General features: G+C 38.7%; 1 protein-coding gene across 1 annotated transcript in view; it reads right to left on the reverse strand.

Annotated features, from left to right (window-relative positions):
- The window catches only part of EPB41L5 (erythrocyte membrane protein band 4.1 like 5), a 59,459-nt gene that overhangs the window by 30,473 nt on the left and 8,774 nt on the right, over positions 1–20,212 (reverse strand). The window contains exons 3-14 of the mRNA XM_031053299.2: positions 16,070–16,174; positions 10,637–10,679; positions 9,469–9,547; positions 7,575–7,619; positions 7,196–7,248; positions 4,413–4,533; positions 3,942–4,029; positions 3,228–3,316; positions 1,969–2,038; positions 1,437–1,606; positions 778–884; positions 35–62 (exon numbers count right to left, since the gene is read on the reverse strand). Of these exons, the coding sequence (XP_030909159.2) occupies positions 35–62; positions 778–884; positions 1,437–1,606; positions 1,969–2,038; positions 3,228–3,316; positions 3,942–4,029; positions 4,413–4,533; positions 7,196–7,248; positions 7,575–7,619; positions 9,469–9,547; positions 10,637–10,679; positions 16,070–16,174 (998 nt within the window). The remainder of the gene's footprint in view (positions 1–34; positions 63–777; positions 885–1,436; positions 1,607–1,968; positions 2,039–3,227; positions 3,317–3,941; positions 4,030–4,412; positions 4,534–7,195; positions 7,249–7,574; positions 7,620–9,468; positions 9,548–10,636; positions 10,680–16,069; positions 16,175–20,212) is intronic.

Genomic DNA, 20,212 nt, shown 5'->3' on the forward strand with positions numbered 1-20,212 from the left:
CAAAGAGAAATTTAAGTATTGGAATGCATCTTACCTTGTTTCTTCCAGTTTAGCAGCATGTGCTGCAAAAATAGAAAGTACTAATTAAAATATATAACTAGGTTATCAGTTAAATACTGATATTACATATAAATTCTATATATTATACCTAGTATATTATAAATTATAAATAAAATATTATTATTAAAAAGTCCAGCACTGTCTAAAAATAGGCAACTAAGCCGAAGTTGCATGTATCACATGTATAATGTGTAAAATCCAAATTTTACATTGGAAAAAGAGAATAAAAAAATCTGAACAGCAAACCAAAGAGTTGGATCTAAAAGGAAGTATCTGAAAGCATACATGGAGGTCACACTTGATTTACGCAATTGGAGTAAGAGATAACTTATCACACGCCGTAAGGTTGTGGCAGAGTGCAACTCCTGAGAACAGTGACAAAACCCCCTTGAAAAATTTCAAACTTGATTAATAAATTTCAAATATTATCATTAATATACTGCTGGTCTCTGGACCCAGGTTTTCCATCTTTGTACAGAGGCCTACTGTGCAATGTTACTTGGTGCTTTACAAGCTAGGCAAGCTAGGATGACACGCTCTGGACAAAAGCTTTTTCTGATAAATACATGTGATCTCCCAGATAAGTCAAAGAAAACCTAATTTTGAAAACTCAAGAAAAGGGCAACCAGCAACAGAAGAATCCCTACACAGAACCTTTGAAGGATACTATTACTTTATTGTCACAGTGGATTATACTTCCCAGAAAAGGTCTTTTACCTTTCATTTGCAGTGTTCGTCTTGAGTATCTCTTGCTGGGCCTTCTTTCAAAGGATGCTGATCTCCTGGCTTTATTGGTCTTGGTTGTTTGATACTCTGTTTTCCCACTAACAATGCCATGTAAAAATATAAACCAGTAAGATAAATGGCTTGCTTTTAATGACAGAACATAGACACTGCTCATCAAAACATCACATTTTATTTTAAATTCAGAGCTTAATAACTGAGCCCAGTTTTACTAAAAATACCAAACAACTCAGAAGGCTTTTCACAAAAAAGGGAAGGAATTCCACAAACATCCTAATCCTTACCCCATTTTTCCAAGACAGAAGGCTGAAACAATGACTCCTTAAAACACTAAATTGCTGAAAAAGCACATTTGTCCTTTAAGTATTCCTGTTGTCAAAGTTCATGCAGTTTGGGAGAAGTTAAAAATTCTAGGAGAGTAAAGCTAAAGGTATGCTGTCAAAGGTTATAAAGAAAGATGGTAATAGAACTAAATTCCAGCATTTAGCTCCTCTTGTTCCCAGGCAAGTCTTTTTTTCCCCCAAATTTGGCCGGAGTCTTTCCCAAGGAAGTAGCAGTCTCCTGTTTTGCTGACTCCTTGGTACCAAGAAGCAAGAAATGACAGAAGGTATGTGCTGACAGGTGACACTGACCTGTATCTGAACCGGGATCCTAACCGAATGAAGCCTGATCGACTTGAGCTTTTTTGGACAGGACCTCGGAGCCGGAAGAACGCATGGTGTTCCACTGCACATTTCCACAAGTGTTTGCAGGCTTTGGGATGATCCAGTCTAAAGACAAAAGTGTGCTCCTGCTCCTTTCCCTTAAAGCACACAAAGCACACTGACAATTTACAAGGGGCTTGAATAAATCAAAGCAAGTATGAACCTAAATTCATTCCCCTAAATCTGGTATACAGCCTTTTTGTAAAATTTCTTGTTTCCAATTATCTGGTCTACACTAGTTTCACAAGGTATTCCCCTCTTAAAAACAGGGTGAGAATAAAAGTAATTAAGCCTATTTATTTTATACTTAAGTCCTTTCATTCCCCTCCTCTTCCCAAGTCACAACCAAAAGTCTTGCAAGGCATGCATGTTAATTCTCAAAACTTAAAGGAGACCGGGAGTATGTTAACTAGTACTGTATAATTAAGACTGAGATGTAACTAAGCAGATAGTTATCTACCTGTTCATCATCTTCAACAACTACTAGAGTGAGTTTGTTCTTCTTGAAATCAAGCCTTGTTATCTTTGGCCTGCAAGACGAACAGAAAAAGGAGGTTACATCAAACTATCTTAGTAACTCATTGAGAGATACATTCAGTGTGCTCATCCAAGTCTTTCTACTAGATTTTCTTTTTCTGGTTTTGTGGATGTTTTAAGTTCATGCAGTAGGGCTTCATTATACTGTGGATACCAACGCAGCACTTCAAAACTTAACATTTCATTAGAAACTTTCATAAGAAGTCAGCAACTTCTAAAAAGGTAATTCTATCAGAACTTAAAAAAATGAGTTGAACTGAAATCAAACTGCACCCAAATGCTCCCGCTTGCCTACTCTTCCACAAGCCCACAAAACTCAATTCAGAGACACAAAGGCAGGCCAAAATAATACTACTTTATTACAGAAATAAAAATCATTGTATAATATAGCACAGATCAATTCCTATGATGACTGTTTCACAAAATCCCAGCCGAAACAATGCAAGCATGACATGACACAAAACTGCAACCATTTCTTCCCCTCCCTGCTCACCAAAAAAAACCTAGAAATGATGGTGGAGGAACAAGACACAGGTAATAGTTCTGCTGAAAAGTGAGTGCTGTTTTGCCGTTTACAAGATCAGACTGGGTTAACCCAAAATGAATAGTCCTATAATAAAATTTTACCTCATCATCTGCCTTCTTAACTCTTTGTATACAGTTTTGAAAGACTGGATGGCAATGAAGAGAATAAAGCACTTAAAATCCATAAATTACTGTGTACCCAGTCTGAAATATGCTAGCTAGGTTCTTCACCTTGTGCTTTATGCAATATAAAGCCCTACAAAAATTCATCACAATGTTTACAAGAAACTGTGGGGTGTTTTATTCAGGTACTTGACAGATAAAGAAGCACATGTTCATAAAAAAACAGAGGAAGTTCTATATCCCATGACTAGTGTCATGGGTTGAGCAGTTCTGTGACAACTGGATATATATAGTTCTGGATTTGGGTTTATTTGTTTTTGATTAGTCCTTACTGATGGGCAGAAAGAGAAGTTTCTGCCCTTTACTAGGCACAAAGAGACATTTTCTTACTGAAAAAGCTGCCCAGATGACATTGTATGTAAAACCTGCACTAGCACTACTGCTTCTGCCTCTTTTTCACCAGTAAGGCTACTGCAAATGAAGCAAAAGAGTAAAAATTTAAAAAATATCTTAACATACAATCAGAGAGCTTACCAGAAAAACAAACCAATCTTTGTGTCTCCTTCAAAGACAAGAACTCCTGTAGGTGTTAGTCCCAGGCTGTAATCATTGCCATCTCTTGCCTAATTGCCACAAAATAAAGATTATGTTAATTTTGATGCTTAGCCCTTTATCCAAATTACTCCAGTGTGATGTAGCTTATTTGCCCAGTGTCACAATTATACATATATTTGCTTATTTTATACAACAAAACTCTGGTGTTTCAATGACCTTATGCAATGTATTTTTCTAATTTGCAACTCCTCAATAAGGCTGACTAAAATGGAAAATCAAAGTTTCTTGATTTGTTTGTGTGATAAAGACCTCCTTGTGTGGTCCTCTGCACTTCCTTCTCCACAGGAGATCTATTTTTACTTGTAGTTCTTAAGCTGGTAGCTAAGTGGACACCAGCCAGTTTTAACTTAATTACTATGATTTTCACATAGCTTTTAGTTTAAATACAAGCTGTAGTCGATATTGCCATACCAATCACACATTTAACACAGAGCAGATATGCTTACTCTAAAGTTATACCTTCTAGAAAAGTATACTATAAAGTGGAATGTTGATGCAAAGCCAGATCACCTGTTATGCAGTTTAGATGAGTACAATATTCCACCCCACACCTCCAAGCAAACCCAGTGTTGAAATGCACAACAAAGCTAACATTATCATTACCAAAGGTCACTATGCTGTGGTTAAACATACCTTGACTATGTGCATGTCTACACCATACATTTCCAGCCACTTAGCTTTGTTTAAGTAGTTAGTTTCAGCCTGTGCTGGTGTTTGACCCCTGAAATAAACGTTTTGCTGTTAGGTAAGATGCCTGAAAAAGCACAGAAAGCAAAACCCAGTATATAGGAAAGAGGAAAAGAACTTCCTGCAAGTTTGTGAAAAAACGCAATGCTGCTGACACTTGTTTGCTTTGAATATCAATGTCACTTTTGGAAGTTTCAATTTGAAATCATTGCTGAATAATTATTACATTTCAAGAATTTAACTCAGACCTTTGAAAAACTTCAATTTTGCACAATACATCCTCTTACAAAATATGACAGAATCATATTAGAATTACGTTTCTGAACAGGACCAAAGAAGCATCAGCAGCATCTTAATACATTCTCTCAGAAAAATCAGTGCTAACAGCTGGTTAGCATGCACTGGAAGATCTAGTACCTGCATTCCTTCCACTTCTCAAAAATGGCTAGTTCCATCTCTTCAGTCTGGGTGGGAACAAACCTGAACTCAGACACAAGTTCAGGCACATGTTCAGCAGGATCATAGTCTCCAAGTTCAGCTACAGAAGAACAGCATTGTCAAGCAGCATTCACAATAACACAGTAACTTTTGCATACTTTTCTAGTTAACCTAAAATACTAAATTTCTTTTTGTGTTGTTCCTCGACCTCCAGTCCTCCCAATTATTTGAAGCACCACCTTTGACAGCGAAATTATGAACACAGAACAAGTAGTTGTATTGTCTGCACAAAAGCTTTGCATTAATTTTTACAAAGGGCTATTGATGCATTCCTTAACAAACTTCCATGGAAGCTGTCAACATCCTTCAAACTCATCTCCTTTCTTTCTTGCAGAAATTTTTCAACTTTATATCACTTATATCTTTATTGAGATGACAGGTTAAAATGGACTTAAGTTAAAATGGAATTTTGCCTTAAGTTATTAAAACAGAATCTCTTGAGAACTGCAAAACTCAAAACCAGTTCTGACTCTTCATAAAACCATTCTAAAAATCAGTTTCTGGTTTTATAACTTCCCCCATCTTGATATAATTACTCTGTCAGGGAACAATCCTGCGGTTGTTATTTGTTGCTCTCCTTTTCATCTAAGAACATAATAAATGCCCTACTGGGTCAGTCAAATGGCTCATCCAGTCCACTACTGCATGCTCAATAGGAGAAATAAGAGATGCTATTTAGAGAGCATATGAAACATACTAGTCAACAGGTGTGCCACATCAAAAGCACAACCCCCTTCTATAGATGCTAACAAGTCCAGTTTCTGAATATTGACATATGCCTAAAATGCTAAAAATCACAGTTAGTTTCTCAACGTTCAGTTTGTGTCCAAAAATTTAGGAATAATTCTGTAACTTGATCCTGGGTGTCTGATACAGGCCAATAACTGTTATGCTTGAAAAAAGAAACGACCAATGTTTGTGTAGGAAAAAAAACAAGTGACATCTTTGGGATGACATGGCAAAGTCAAATACACACACACAGCATTCCTATGTGCAGGAACTACATACAAACTCTAAAAACCCATTTCTTGGATTTCTGAACACTGCGCCATAATAAGAATCTTTTTTCACCCCCCCCCTTTTTTTTTAATGCTGACTGAGGAAGTCTGTAATTCTATAATAATTTACTCCCACTAAAACGCCTGCCTCTGTTGAAAGGAATGCTGTCAAAGCCAGCTTAGGTTCCAGCTGATTTAAATAAAAGTACACAGCTGTCAGACAGTAAGATTAAAGCCCTGCTACAGGGACTGTGGAGAGAGGAAAGAAAAGACTAGCACAAAAAGCAATGGATATATGACATAATTAGATCACTTTGTTTCTTCCAAAAGTTATTCACTGAACCCATATCTTAAGGCTCTTAACACTGCTAATATGTTAAACTATGGAATGTAGTCTAACTGTTTTCCCTTCACACAGAAGAGCAGGTTAAAAAGGCAGGTACCTTTACAGTTTAATTAATTAAATAAAAAAAAAATTAATTTTTAAAACTAAAAATTAGTTTAAAAGTTCTATACCTACACGTGATAAAAGCCATTAGTAGCTCTTGCCGGAAGAACAAAATCTGTTTTGGAAAATATCTGTACAAGAAAGAATTTCAGTGACTCAGTCATGTTACCTAAGCCCTGCAAAGTTAAGTACAACAGCGCGCTGGTTTGTAAGATGAACACTGTGTAGAGAATTTGTGCAGCACAAATGCATGGCACATCTACAAAGTCTCTCTTCATCAAAGAGGACTGTCCAACAGCTTTACAGCTGAGGTTCTGTGATTTTTTTGTAGACTCACACTGGGCTGAATAAGGGCATTTAACTGTATCCTCCAAGAAGGACCTAAATGCCCGCTCTAGCAGACATTTCTAAAACTTCACTTTCTTTTGTGAATTCCCCTCCCTGAAACAACAGAAAACTTCATATTTGCTAAGATTACACCCTCATCCAATGAACAGCAAACGTCATCCATAAAGATCAGTGATGTACAACCTATACAAGCAATTGAAGGTCAGACCACAGCTTTCAGAGAAGCCATCGATGCTGAGTCTCAGCTGGAATCAAAAGTTAAAGGCAACTCATTCCTAAGAGTCTCAGAGGGCTGAAGCATAGTGCTGTACAGCTGAGAAATGACAGTATGTCACCTCTTGACTGAAGAAGGATCTGAAATAACAGCAAGTGCAGTTCAACCATAAATGCTCAAGTACCAGCTTGAAACATGGCACACTAACATGTTTTCTACATGTTTCTACAAATAAGCTTAAGTCAAAAGCTGCTGGGTTTTGTATGCAAGATTTTTCAGTGGAGTGCAAAACCAAAATAATTTTGTACCCAATCTGTACAACAAATAAAGCACATGGCAGAAACTGCAATGAAAAATGGTGAACTATGTTACTACCTCAAAGCAATTCACAAAGGCTGCAAAACTCATATCTTGTGTGAAAGTGGACAGGTTTGCACACAAGCACCTGAGAAAACAAGTTTAGGGCAAAGTTGTTTCTGTTCAGAACCTCTTTGCTACATTTCCTAGGAAACAGACTAATTTTCTATACATGCTCACAACAAAATTACAATCAAAAAGAGCTGCTTCACACTGGATCGCTAGCAGCTGCACAAAATCTGTTTTCTGGATACAACAAGGACAGACTAAAAGTAATAAGAGTCTACACACAAAGCTGTTCATACAACTTCATCCCTCCCCACTGGTACCTACTGACCTTGCATGTTATAAGCTGCCAGCTGGACGGCTGTGTCAAAAGGACATTCCAATCTGTTGTAAAACAAGTGCATTGTTAAACCCTTAGCTGACACTACTTAGCAGAGAACTCATACACCCAACAGTGAGAAACTGCAATAGTCTGGGATAAGAAAATGAAAAAAAGATTAGTAGATTTTCAGCAAATTAACAAGAGAGAAGCTCTACATTATTTAAGCATTCCTCTGCTGCTAGTCATGCATAGAAGTCATGTCTTAGAGAAAAAAAACCCCACATTACATTACTTAGCAAAACTTATTAATTATCCAAATGTAATTGTAAAAAATCCTATGCTAAACATACTGTAATTGTTTAAAAGGCTGTTTATCAGTAATACTTACTTTCCACTAAGAATATCCAGTTTCAGCTGCAGAACAAATAAATACCTATAGGATTAAATAAGAAATAAATGTCATTGATTAACACTTCTAATGTGTGACTCAGCCTACAGGAGGAAGTTAGAGCCTGACAAATAAAAAAATGTTTTCTACTCCTTACATAGGCTCTCAAGACTAAAGAAACTGCACTGTGATCTTTTAAGACTTTATCAACTGGGCTTGTATGCTTTGCACACATTTCAAATGAAGTAAACCCAAAACTAGAAGTTGTCACAAGCTAACCTACAGTGCTGTATGGAAGAAGAAAGAGAATACCCGTCTTCTTTTTCCCTCTCCTGATCCTACCAGGGCAAAGAACTACTTACATCTTCCACATTTTCTTCATTATTCATAGCTATACAGATCTTGTAAGAGAATGAATACTTTAAAGTCTCTCAAAAATAAATGTTCCTAATATGGATTGCTTAGTTAAAATCTAACCCAGAAAGCTGACTGCAAAGTGACAAAAAAAAAACCAAACCAAAACAACAAAACAGCCTTTTCAAATGTTTTACTCTTTGGAGCTAGCTTTCCTTCACTGCCTTGCTTATTCAGTACTCTTCTTACTTAGAAATTGGGCAGATACTGAATACAAATAACCCTTTGGTGTGCAACACCAATCCTTCCTATCCAGTACCCAGGAGTAGCCCTCTTGAGCCATGTTGGTACACAGCTTTCCTTTACCAAGGTAAGTAGTTGTCCCATCAACTAAAACACCAAGCTCCGCAATGGTATCCAGTTTGAATTCTACCATAGATGAACAGAAGCCATCCACACAAAACCAAAGATGATGCTTCTGTTTTAACATGTGCCTATGGGTACTTGTACTCACATACATAGACACAAAACAGATGAAGGCCATTTTCGTACAGGTCCCTTGGAAATCCACAAATACTTTGCTAAACCAAACATTATCCAAAGTCATTTGTACACTGGCCCATATGTGAAGAATAAATTTGTTTGGTGCTGACCCTAGATACCAAAAGAATGAGCACAGGCCTCCAGTGTATAGTGGGTGTGTCCAGTCTGTGCTTATCAGCCACATAACACTTGCAAACAATTCAGGCGTACTTCCCATGCTGCGGCTGTGTTACATGACCTCTGACTGGTGGCATCTGATGGAAAGCCGGCAGAAAACATTAGCAAGCTGCACCTGTGGAAACTGAAAAGTAGCCCCAGCTGCACCCTCAGAAAGCCCCTGCTAGTGATACACATAACCATGGCAGAGCTCCCCTTCCCGCTGCTTCTTTAGGACATAAAATGACCTCCAGACAGAAGAAAGACTTGCTGCTTTCCTATTCTGGGGGATTAGCTAAGCAGGCAGACAGGGTTTAAAAGCCTTCAGGTTTCAGGTCTGCCCTTGCTAAAACCTGTGTAGCAAGGCCTGACTGACAGAACTCAAGATGAATGAAATGTTTCACAGTGGCAAAGTGAAATTTCAAAGTGAACTTTTGCCAAAGATAAACTCTAACTTGCAATTCGACACTTTTCTGCCTAAAGAGACAGGATGACTACACACAGATGAAATTAAATGCAACTTAAGAAGAATAAAGAAAGAAGAAAGATGTCTGTTCCCTTCAATGAAAATCTTTGTCCACTGTGTATAAGCTACTTAGATTAATTGCCAGAATTGCCTAATGGAAAATGGTGCATCAATTTAGTAAATATATAGGTCTCTTTGTATTACAGTTCATTTATTTCATGAGAGCTAGATTAGAAGCATTTACAAACAAAAAACAAATAAGCAAGCAGCTCTAAAGAATTCTGCAAAACATCACACAACTGTCTAGATAAATACTACAAAAACATTTTCCTGGCCTTTCCTGGGTACCCCTCTCTCACATAAAATTCTTCTTACCTTGTTAGCTCTTCACGTAGATTGTTGGGCTCTGATGAGTAAAACTTCACACGAAAATGTAGACAATACGGTGGGCCAACTGAAAAATAGAATTCATTCAACATTCTTTTTTTTTTACTACATGAAATCACATCACAAAACTTGACTGAAATTGGCACTGTCCTACCACACAATGTCTTAAAGCAGGAATTCATTTGTGACAGAGAAATGCATGAAAACATCAGGGTGAAAGGACACTTAAATATACACACAAAGTAGTTTGATATGTTACAAGTCAATCCAACATTAAGTTGGTTTGTCCTGCCAAAATAATGCAAAGGCTAGGTTAATTCCTATATTTAAGGACTCCATCGGTCACCAATAAAGCTGAGCACCTTAACTAACATTTGGTCTGAAGACCAAACCACTAGGCACTCTCTTTGTCTCTGTTACACCTTCCCAGTCTGGGAAATCCCCATTTCTAACTCAGGCCCCTTTATTCCACAGAAGTTCAGACACATATTTAACAGACCCTTCTGTGGAACAATCACCTTTGCTGGAAACCAAAGAGTTAATTCAGCAAAAGGATGGATTAACAGTTCTTTAAAAATGTGCAGTGCTCTGCTGATTCTTGCATTTGACAGGAGGAATTTTCTCTCTTGGTGCTTCCAAAATCTCTGTTGCATTAACACAGCACCACAAATCCCTGAAGACTTCCCACAGCACAGAGCAAGGAAGCTGCTAAACAAAAATCAGCCAATGTCACAGCTTACCCAAGCATGCACCATTGAAACCAGGTCACACTATAAACCCTTGTGCAGCAGCTAAGGACTTGGTGGACTAAACACAGATTCAGACATTCAGGACTGCCTCAAAGGATGGAGGCTTCAAGACAAGTTTTCCTGTAGTCAGGATAATGATTGGTAACACTAAAATATCTTCAGCTGCCTTGACCCCACCTAAACTACTATTAATAAGCCTATACCATGTTTAATTAAGGACATTAGACTAATGTAATATGAGCTACAGAGGGAAGAGATCATTAAACAGTCAGCAGCACCATGCTGGGTTTTTGTTCCTGGGTCTTGTCACCCCTTACAGAACACTGTTCTTCACCACCCATTTCAACTCTCTTTCCCTCCTGTATTTTCAATATGAGATCCCAGGAGAAAATGGAAAGAACACTTACTTTTTACTTGCTTTTTAATGCTTTTTGTATTGTCCAACCAGTGCTGAAAAATAAATTACTTTCGCTGAATTATCAAGAAAGAAATCTCACAGAAAGAACAAAAAAGAAACAAAAAAAACCCAACAAATTATGTGTTAGTGAAGACCATCTTGGAATAACAAGTAGTTCATTAAAACAATCTAATAAAAATCTTTCACAGCTCTCTCAGCGTGCATGGAAAATCCTTTCACTCAATTTGTAATATAAAATGTCAGTTTTGAACAGAGACATCCTGTTTAAAGCCAATCTTCAAGAAAGCATTATGCACTTTAAAAAGGTTATGACAAACCACTTTAATTACTAAAATTTTCATCCTGTCTAAACAAATACTTAATTCACACATTACTAGGTCAGCCAGTGACAACGTGCCAGAGAGGCATAAAATATAGCTTCAGACTGGCACTCAGTTGCTTGTGATGTTTACTCGGGGTGGAAGGGGAGAGTCAAAATAAATATTGCTGGCTTTCAGGCATTTTCTTTAGATGACTTCAGTATAGTAACAGCAAAGCTGTCCCAACATAAGGGTCAGCTGTATCTAATTTTCCAGAATCTATTTACAGGTGACATTTTAGCAGCTGTTATATGGGAAGACATTACTGCCTCACCTAATAATGCTAATTATAAGCTATATACTAGATGTGAAGCCAAAATAATAGTTTCACTTATATTGCATACAACAGCATGTGAAAATAAAGCTATTGATGGCAGACGGAGAGAAATAGCTACATATATATCTGCTCTACAAAATAACTGCATATACTCCCACTGCTGAAGAGTTTATACCAGAAATGAAAGATACAGCTGGAAAGTTAACACACGGAAGTAAGTCTCTACCGCTAGCTAGTCCTGTGCACAGTGAACAGCTCCCTCCTCCAAAAGAGATGACTCAGATAAACAGTAAACATAGCACCATATTCAACATAAACTGCATTGACTCGACAGCCAGAGCAAGCTACCATGCCCTGCATGGTTCACAATTCCCAGGTAAAACAACCTCACTTGATCAATCCCAAACGTCACTTTGCAACTAATAGAGATGAATTATTACTTAGCAACACTTCTTTGGCTAGACTATGTGCCATGAAATCCACAGTGGGCCCCATGGACGACGGAAAAGCAACAGGTTTATGAGAAAGAACCGGTATTTTCAGGTTGCAATGCCAAGAGCAAACATTCCTGTCTTCAGAGCAGCCCTGCCTTCTGCAGAGAGTGTGTTAAGTCAGCCTGTAATACACCCAGTATATGTAGTGATTGATATATTAGCGGCAGATCAGAACAACTTAACCATCTACTGCTGCTGTGCACCCAGCTGGAAATGCTCTCATTACCTATTAAAACAAAGTAGCTGCAGAAAGCTAGTTGAAACATACCTAATAGATATTTAAAACAAAACAGGAAGCTTAAGGCAGAATGAAGCATAAATACTTACATCAGCTTTGCTTATACTACCAGTGAATAGGAGTCGAGCATTTTTTGTTGCTGTTTCTTTAAGAAAATAAAATAATCTCTCTTCCACAAACTCGCTTGCTATAAAAGACTATTTATTTACTCCTTCCTCCACTATGAAAATATACAAACCAATCCACTTGAAGGCTTGCAGGTGATTTATATACAGCAATGGCAAAGAGAGCCATTTCTAGACTCCAGGGCTGGCTGTGCACGTCTCTTTCATCTCCCTCCTGTTTTCCCTCATCTCCTCCACATTCCATGGGAAGGCAACTGAGAGGCCCGCGACAGGCACTGATAGCATTTACTCTCCTTGGCTCTTACCACTGCTGCCTACAGGAGCGCTGTTTGAATGATAAGGGTGTGTGTGGAAGAAGGGAAGCAGAACTGCTTTTAAATGGGGGGGGGGGGGGGGAGAGGTGGGGTGCTGGGAACAACAAAAAAAACCAAAACCGAACATCACCAAACCAACACATTCATGAACACACACAGACGTCAGGAAATTTAAGATTTATTCCGAGTGATTAACATGGAATTCAAATGGACCTGGCAAAAAGTTTATGTTTTGATGAGTTTACTTAGCACAGTCTACTGCTGAAATCCAGACATAAAGTCTGCTAAACAAAAAGGAGTACAAACAACAAACTGCAGAGAGTACTGGAAGTCCTTACAAGAAGTTTGCTGCTTCAGAAATTAAACAAAACCACCAACCCCACACAAACCAACACCCTTCCTCTCCTGAAACCCAGTAACATTTCAAGAAGGTAGGGTAAACTGTTTGTTCCTTTTAGTAAGACAGCAAGGCTAAAACTGCTCCCATACTTTATGCAATGAACGAGTGCATACTTAGTGCAATGCTATACAAATAATTTTCAGCATTAAGCACTATGTTAGATAAAACCGCCACAGTAACAAACCAATGTGTTGTACAGTTCCCTTAGGAAGAGCAAGTATTTGATTCTTGCAACCTGTACATTAGAATTAGAAATTTACCACCTGTTAAATCCTGAGAACCTTCTTACCAGAAACATATTTCTAACACTGCTAAAAAAAAAAAAGCCAAATAGCCTAACAAGTTAACAAAAATCTTCATCTTTTGTGTTACTGGACATGTTGTACTGTTCACTGTCAGCCTGAAATGAAGTTACTCCCATTAACAACAGCCTGTTCCCTTGTCTGCTAGACTAAGTCCGATATATAATGGACAGTTTTGCAAGGAACTTCTTCTGCCACCTCCTGCCTCTTACTTGTGGGAGGTGCTGGGGGAGATCTATTCCTAACCATGAGACTAGCAACAAACACAGAAAATATATGAAAACAAGTCTTCCAATCCACTAACTGTTTCAAGAACTGCTCTAAAGAAGCCAGTATTTGAATTCTGAAATCCAAAATGTCAGGAAGAGTTTGTATTATGCTTCAGTTCCCACACTCCCCAGTAGATCATAAACTCAAACACCTAACTACTAATCACTTCAGCAGCTCAAGAGAAGGAAACAAAGCTCTCCTTCAGTTGTTCAAAATTAATCTATTGAAAACTCATTTGTAGTTAAAACAAGCAAGGCTTTTCTCAGACTTTTAACTACATGTTGCTAGTTTACCAGTGTGTATCATCACATAATAATGGGTAGCAGAAAGATCTTCAGAGCCAGTGGACAATCTTGTCCACAGTAAGGGACTGAATTCCTACACTGTTTATTTAACAGGTCTCCTGAATAATCTTTGACAAGTCACTTAATTAGTGTCTCTTTGTTTCCAGCTGCAGACTGGGTTTCTCCTAGAATGCGCCAGCTCCTCTTTGCAAGGATGACTGACATTACAACAGTTCTTCACTTCTTAAAGCAATTATCACTGGTTGGTGCATTCAGCCTTCCTGGCAAAATGCTACCTTTTCTGCTTCATTATGCAGAATATATGGGTAAAGACCAGTTTAAACAAATTGTTATATCTACTCTGCCTCTTTTCAGTCACACATAGTTAAGAAAAGGAAGTAAATTAAGTCTGAAATCTCCTGTACCTGGTAGATAGTGCAGTATAAAATACTCAATCAGGTGCTGTCTGGACTGGAAGTAAAATTTGCTGGACAAAACCAACCCATGACCAATTGCCAAGTCAGAAAAGATTAACTCTTATTTCCTCAATTCAAGATGGAATGATGTTATTTGCTAACAGAACAGCGAGACAAAAAAGTCTAACATACAGTTTCAGCAGTTATAACTAAACACTGTGCTCTTATGGGATCCTAGAGGCATGCGGAAATACTTCAAAAGCCACATGGCAGAAATTAAGTAGAATGCCCAACTTAAACATACAGATTATTTTTTTCCTAAAGTAAAAAGATAAATGCAATGGAGTGATTCACTATCAATAATCAACATCCTAAACTGCACATGCTTAACACAGTTAACAAGATTTTTATAAATATAAAACAGTATGCAATGGGCTGTTCTCTGATTTCTGTTGGTAGGAGATATTCATGGCTCTGGATGACAATGATCTGTTAGTACAATGCTCTTCTTCTCTTTAGTGTTAAATGTCTCTTGTTCTGCAAGAGGTTTAAGACCACTTTCACTACTGGGAACTGCAGCCGAGCAGCAGTTAATCCCACTAGCCATAAATTCTGCTTCAGATGCTGAAGCCAAATTATCCAAACAGAATGTTCTCTACAATTACAAGCTAAGCATAAAAGCTCAATCACAGTATTCTGAAAAGAAGCTAACAGTTTATAAAAGGGTGATTCGGGGTGGCTATAACTGTGTCCAAAGCTATCACCTTCTTTCAAAGATTCAAGCCTGGGGAGTTTTTCTGCCATTATACAAAGTAGTAGCAATTAAGATGTCACCTTCAAATTGTTCTGGACATCGACCCTCAGAAGTAAAGGAATATACATCATTGCCTCTAATAACGTATTGCCTCTAATTTTGTATGCTGACCTCAAACAGTTCAGGTATTTATCTCAGCAGCAACCGTCTGTACATCCACTCTGTCATTTTAATCATGGAATAATTCAGTTTTAAATGGACTTGAAACATCCATCATCTAACATATATGTAATAAGGTCATACCTCTAACAAATAACTGACTGACATACACAGTGTGAAAACTCAGATCTCATACTTGGGGATGTTGTGGTAAATGAATACATGTTTAAGTTACATGGATGCAGGACAGAGACAAAAATGCACTCCTTGTTTAACACCTCACTCAAATTGTAGCTGTCCTTGTAGGTGGGAAGAAATGCAGCTGTCCTTGGCAAGAAGAATTGCACAGCCCATAGTGCATAAGTGGAAATAACTGGTTGCTTTTGACAAATAAGGCTCTGCTGTTTTCAAAAGCAGTCGCATTTTCACAAACACATGATGAACTTCAAAAATAAACTCAAGCTTGCAAGAATGGTCTACTAAAACTGTCTGGTACATACAGACACACCTATATTCTCTCAAAAATTTTCAGTTGCAGGTCTAAGTCACAACTGATTTGAACAAATCAAAGGTATACCCTTCTTGCCAAGATTATTTCCCAAGCAGACATCAACAAAAGAACTTTTGCTGAGGAGAAAGTTTATGGCATTGGCAAAGGAAAACTTTCTCCACTCTGCAGAACAATAAAGGGCTAAGCATATGCTCTAGTTTTGCCCCTTCCTCTCTGCATCAGCAGCATCAAGAATTCTTACATGCTGCACCAGGCTCTGAGCCAGCCTCACTAATGACAACAGGAGGTGTGACAGTTAACAAGTGAAAGACAAGAAAGGAAGAGACAATAGTGCTGTAAGGTGTTAAGAGTGCTTGAGGGGGAATTAAACTTGGAGTCACAGACTAACAAGCCACAGAGCTTCCACACAAAACCTTAAATCAAAAAAGGCAGCTTTCTTATACTGTTTTTGTCAATATTACGATTTTAGGTTTCGACTGTTGCTTAAAATAAATGAATAAACAAAGCACTGCTACTTACCGCCACTTGTGCAGAATCCATGAATCTTAATCCAAAATAGTCACTTTCTATAAGGTCCAGATGGTACATGATTTGTTCAAACAGGAGCTGGCCTTTGGCTTTTTTCTGAAAATATAGAAGGATTTAGTACTTAGCAGGTAGATTTATTGTAGCTTTTATCCTCTTCTCGATATACTTTATATTGTAATTCCAAAAGTAAGAGAATCCCAAAATCAGGCATCTGAAAATATGTGGAACTTGTTTTTTTTTCCTTTCCTATTTTCTGATGATTGTTTTGCTTAAAGGCCAATGTACACCCCACAAGAAGCATATCCTTAAAGGACTCACATAGTCCTTTTCTTTTGAAAAATGTCAATACTGACTTGAACAACACAATGTTAAACTGGCATTTTATCGTTGTTTCTTTCAGGCTTTCTTTACTCAATCAAGTTCAACAGAACTGGAAATAACAGAAGTACAATTGCAATAATGAATGCATTGGAAAATATTCAGAACAAAGTACAGCAAATTGCTTATGAATTTACTATTGGCTGATATCTAGGCAATTCACCAGTTCAGAAGCAGGTAGCAAAGCATATTGAGTTAGGATATAGCATTCCATTAGCAAGGGCTTTTAACAACCATCAGGAAACAGTTTGGGCCAAGCACTTTTAACAAATAGTACTTAGATAACACGTTTAGAAAAGTACGTTCATAAAACTCACTTGAGGGTGCAAAAAGTCACCGTATATGCTTATATATAATTTATGACAAAAAAATAGCTCTGGCCCCAAGCAAACATCATTTGTACAGTGATGATGTAAAAAAATTAAACAGTTGTTTTTAAAGACCAGGCTGGTAAATAGCACTGCTCCATTTCTACACAGAATCCCAGAATCCCAAAGGTTGGGAGGGACCTCGAAAGATCATCTCGTCCAACCCCCCTGCAAGAGCAGGGTAACATGGAGTACATCACACAGGAACTTGTCCAGGAGGGCCTTGAATATCTCCAATGTAGGAGACTCCACAACCCCCCTGGGCAACCTGTTCCAGTGCTCTGTCACTCTTACAGTAAAGAAGTTCTTCCTGATGTTAACGTGGAACCTCCCATGCTCCAGTTTACACCCATTGCCCCTTGTCCTATCACTGGATATCACTGAAAAAATCCTAGCTCCATCATCCTGACACCCACCCTTTACATATCTGTAAACACTGATGAGGTCACCCCTCAGTCTCCTCTTCTTCAAGCTAAAGAGACCCAACTCCCTCAGCCTCTCCTCATAAGGGAGGTGTTCCACTCCTTTAATCATCTTTGTGGCTCTGTGCTGGACTCTTTCAAGCAATTCCCTGTCCTTCTTGAACTGAGGGGCCCAGAACGGGATGCAATATTCCAGATGCGGACTCACCAAGGCACATTAGAGGGGGAGGAGAACCTCTCTTGCCCTACTAACCACACCCTTTCTAATGCATCCTAGGATGCCATTGGCCTTCTTGGCCACAAGGGCACATTGCTGGCTCATGGTCATCCTCCTCTCCACCAGGACCCCCAGCTCCATTTCCCCTTCACTCCTTTCCAGCAGGTCAACCCCAGCCTGTACTGGTACATGGGGTTGTTCTTCCCCAGATGCAAGACTCTACACTTGCCCTTGTTGAATTTCATCAAGTTTCTCCCTGCACAACTCTCCAGCCTGTCCAGGTCTCGCTGAATGGCAACACAGCCTTCTGGTGTGTCAGCCACTCCTCCCAGTTTAGTGTCATCAGCGAACTTGCTGAGGGTACACTCGGTTCCCTCATCCAGGTCATTGATGAAAATATTAAACAGCACTGGTCCCAGCACCGACCCCTGAGGGACTCCACTAGTCACAGACCTCCAGCTAGATTCTGCCCCATTGACCGCAACTCTCTGCCTTCTTCCTTTCAACCAGTTCTTGATCCACCTCACTACCTGATCATGAAGTCCACACTTCCTTCGCTTATCTATGAGGATGCTGTGGGAGACAGTATCACACATATTTTTTCATGCTATGAAGTCTATAAAGGATTTACTATAAAGATAATACACTGAAAGAAAAGATTAACAGTAATACCCAAGATGCCTAAATGTAATAAAAATACATTAATAATTTAGTAGGCCAGGGTACAAGTCACAGTGTTGAAAAGAACCCTGCACCTGGGTCAGAACAATCCTAACCACAAATACAGGCTGGCAGAGACTGGACTGAGAGCAGCCCTAAGAAAAAGGACTTGGAGTGCTGGTTAACAAGAAGCTCAACATGACCTAACAATGTGTGCTTGCAGCCCAGAAAGCCAACCATATACTGGACTGCATTAAAACAAGTGAAACCAACAGGCTGATGGAGGTCATCCTCTCCCTCTTCTTTACTCTTGTGAGACCCCCACCTGCAGTACTGAACCCAGCTCTGGGCCCCCCAAAATAAGGAGGATGTCAGCCTGCTCATGCGATTCTAGAGGAGGGCCACAAAGATGCTGTAAGGGTTGGAGCACCTCTCCTGTGAAAACAGGCTGAGAGCACTGGGCTTGTTCAGCCTGGAGAACAGAAGGCTCCAGGGAGACCTCAAAGCAGCTTCCAGTACCTAAAGGAGGCCTACAAGAAAACTTGGGAGGGACTTTTTACAAGAACATGCAGTGACAGGACACGGAGAATGACTTTAAACTAACAGGGGAGATTTAGATTAGATATTAGAAAAAGGTTCTTCACTGTAAGGGTAGTGAGACACTGAAACATGCTGCCTAGAAAACCTGTGGCTGCCCTATCCTTGGAAGAGTTCAAGACCAGGTTGGACAGGGCTTTGAGCAACCTGGTCTAGTGGAATGTGTCCCTGCCCGTGGCAGGGGGGGCAGAACTGATATTTAAGGTCCCTTCCAACACAAACCATTCTATGATTCTATAAATGCAAAGAAATCCAGAAAGGATTTATGCTCACTCTGCCAGCTATTTAAGGATTTCTCTATTTCCATAATGCTATCATCTTGCAATTTTTATCTTAATATTTATATATTCGTAACTTGAGAAATGGGCTAACTTTCTAAGCTGCTAATTAGCAAAATCAGTCCACCTTTCAATATTCTCAGCTAGCCAGAATACTTATCCTCAGAAAAAAATCTGTTTTAATCACCAATATCCATGTAAGTAGCATGCAGAATTTTTGCCACCTTCCTCTATCTTGATCTTCAAATATTTTATATTCAACTTTGTAATTATAATCATTTGTTTACTTGATGCATTATTTAAATCCAACATGACATTTCACAACTCAAAGCAAAATCTCAGAGGAGTCTGTAGACTGAACCTACCTAAGCAAGTTCTCCCACTGTTACTAATTTCCAAATACTGGGGAAGTAGGGGGGATGAAAGGCAATTAGACCAGAGGGAACTTCACACAGTATCTACAATATGTTGTATAATGAAAATGCCAAGATGTTGAACTTGCAAAATTCAATCAGGGCAAGTTATTCCTGTTGACTTCAAGAAACGGCATTCTTGGGCAATACGTTTATTAAACACCAGCAAAACTCCCCTAACAGAAGCCTTAAGTCAAACTGCCTACATATAAAACCCACATTTCTTCCACTGTCTGAGACTATAGTCTCTTTCTTTAAAGAGCAAGGCACTGAACTGCTGATAGTCTCTCTCAGCACTGGATATCTTCTGCTTAAACAATAAGACATAGTAATGCAAGTGAAATAAATTCAGTATTTGCAACAGCAAACTAGAAAAATGTTTTATTTTGCATGAAGCTTTCTTCAGCTTGTCTAAAACTAGATGAAAATGTCCCCTTATTGGACAGAACATTTTAGATCCTTCCCTATTTCTCAAGAAGTCATCTTTTAAAGCTGTAATTAAGCAGTTATCTCAGCCACATTCCTTTCAAAGGACAGGAAATGAAGCACTTTAACAGGAGCCTGGAACTACTACACATACTATTTCAAACTACCAACAACCAACACTTATTATTGCTCCAAATTCTGCAAGTGTCACATTTCATTTCAGAGTGTGTTCACAACTGCGGTAATCTCAGCAAAGGACTTAAAGATTAAGGGGACTCAGAATGACTCATGTGGAAGAAAGTCCCTGAAGAGTAGCACTGGAGTGGCTGTAGAAAGATCTGCAAAGCTACAGCTCAGTTTCTGATTTACATCACC

The sequence above is a fragment of the Melopsittacus undulatus genome, chromosome 4 (genome assembly GCF_012275295.1).
Source record: "Melopsittacus undulatus isolate bMelUnd1 chromosome 4, bMelUnd1.mat.Z, whole genome shotgun sequence".
Lineage (NCBI taxonomy): Eukaryota > Metazoa > Chordata > Aves > Psittaciformes > Psittaculidae > Melopsittacus > Melopsittacus undulatus.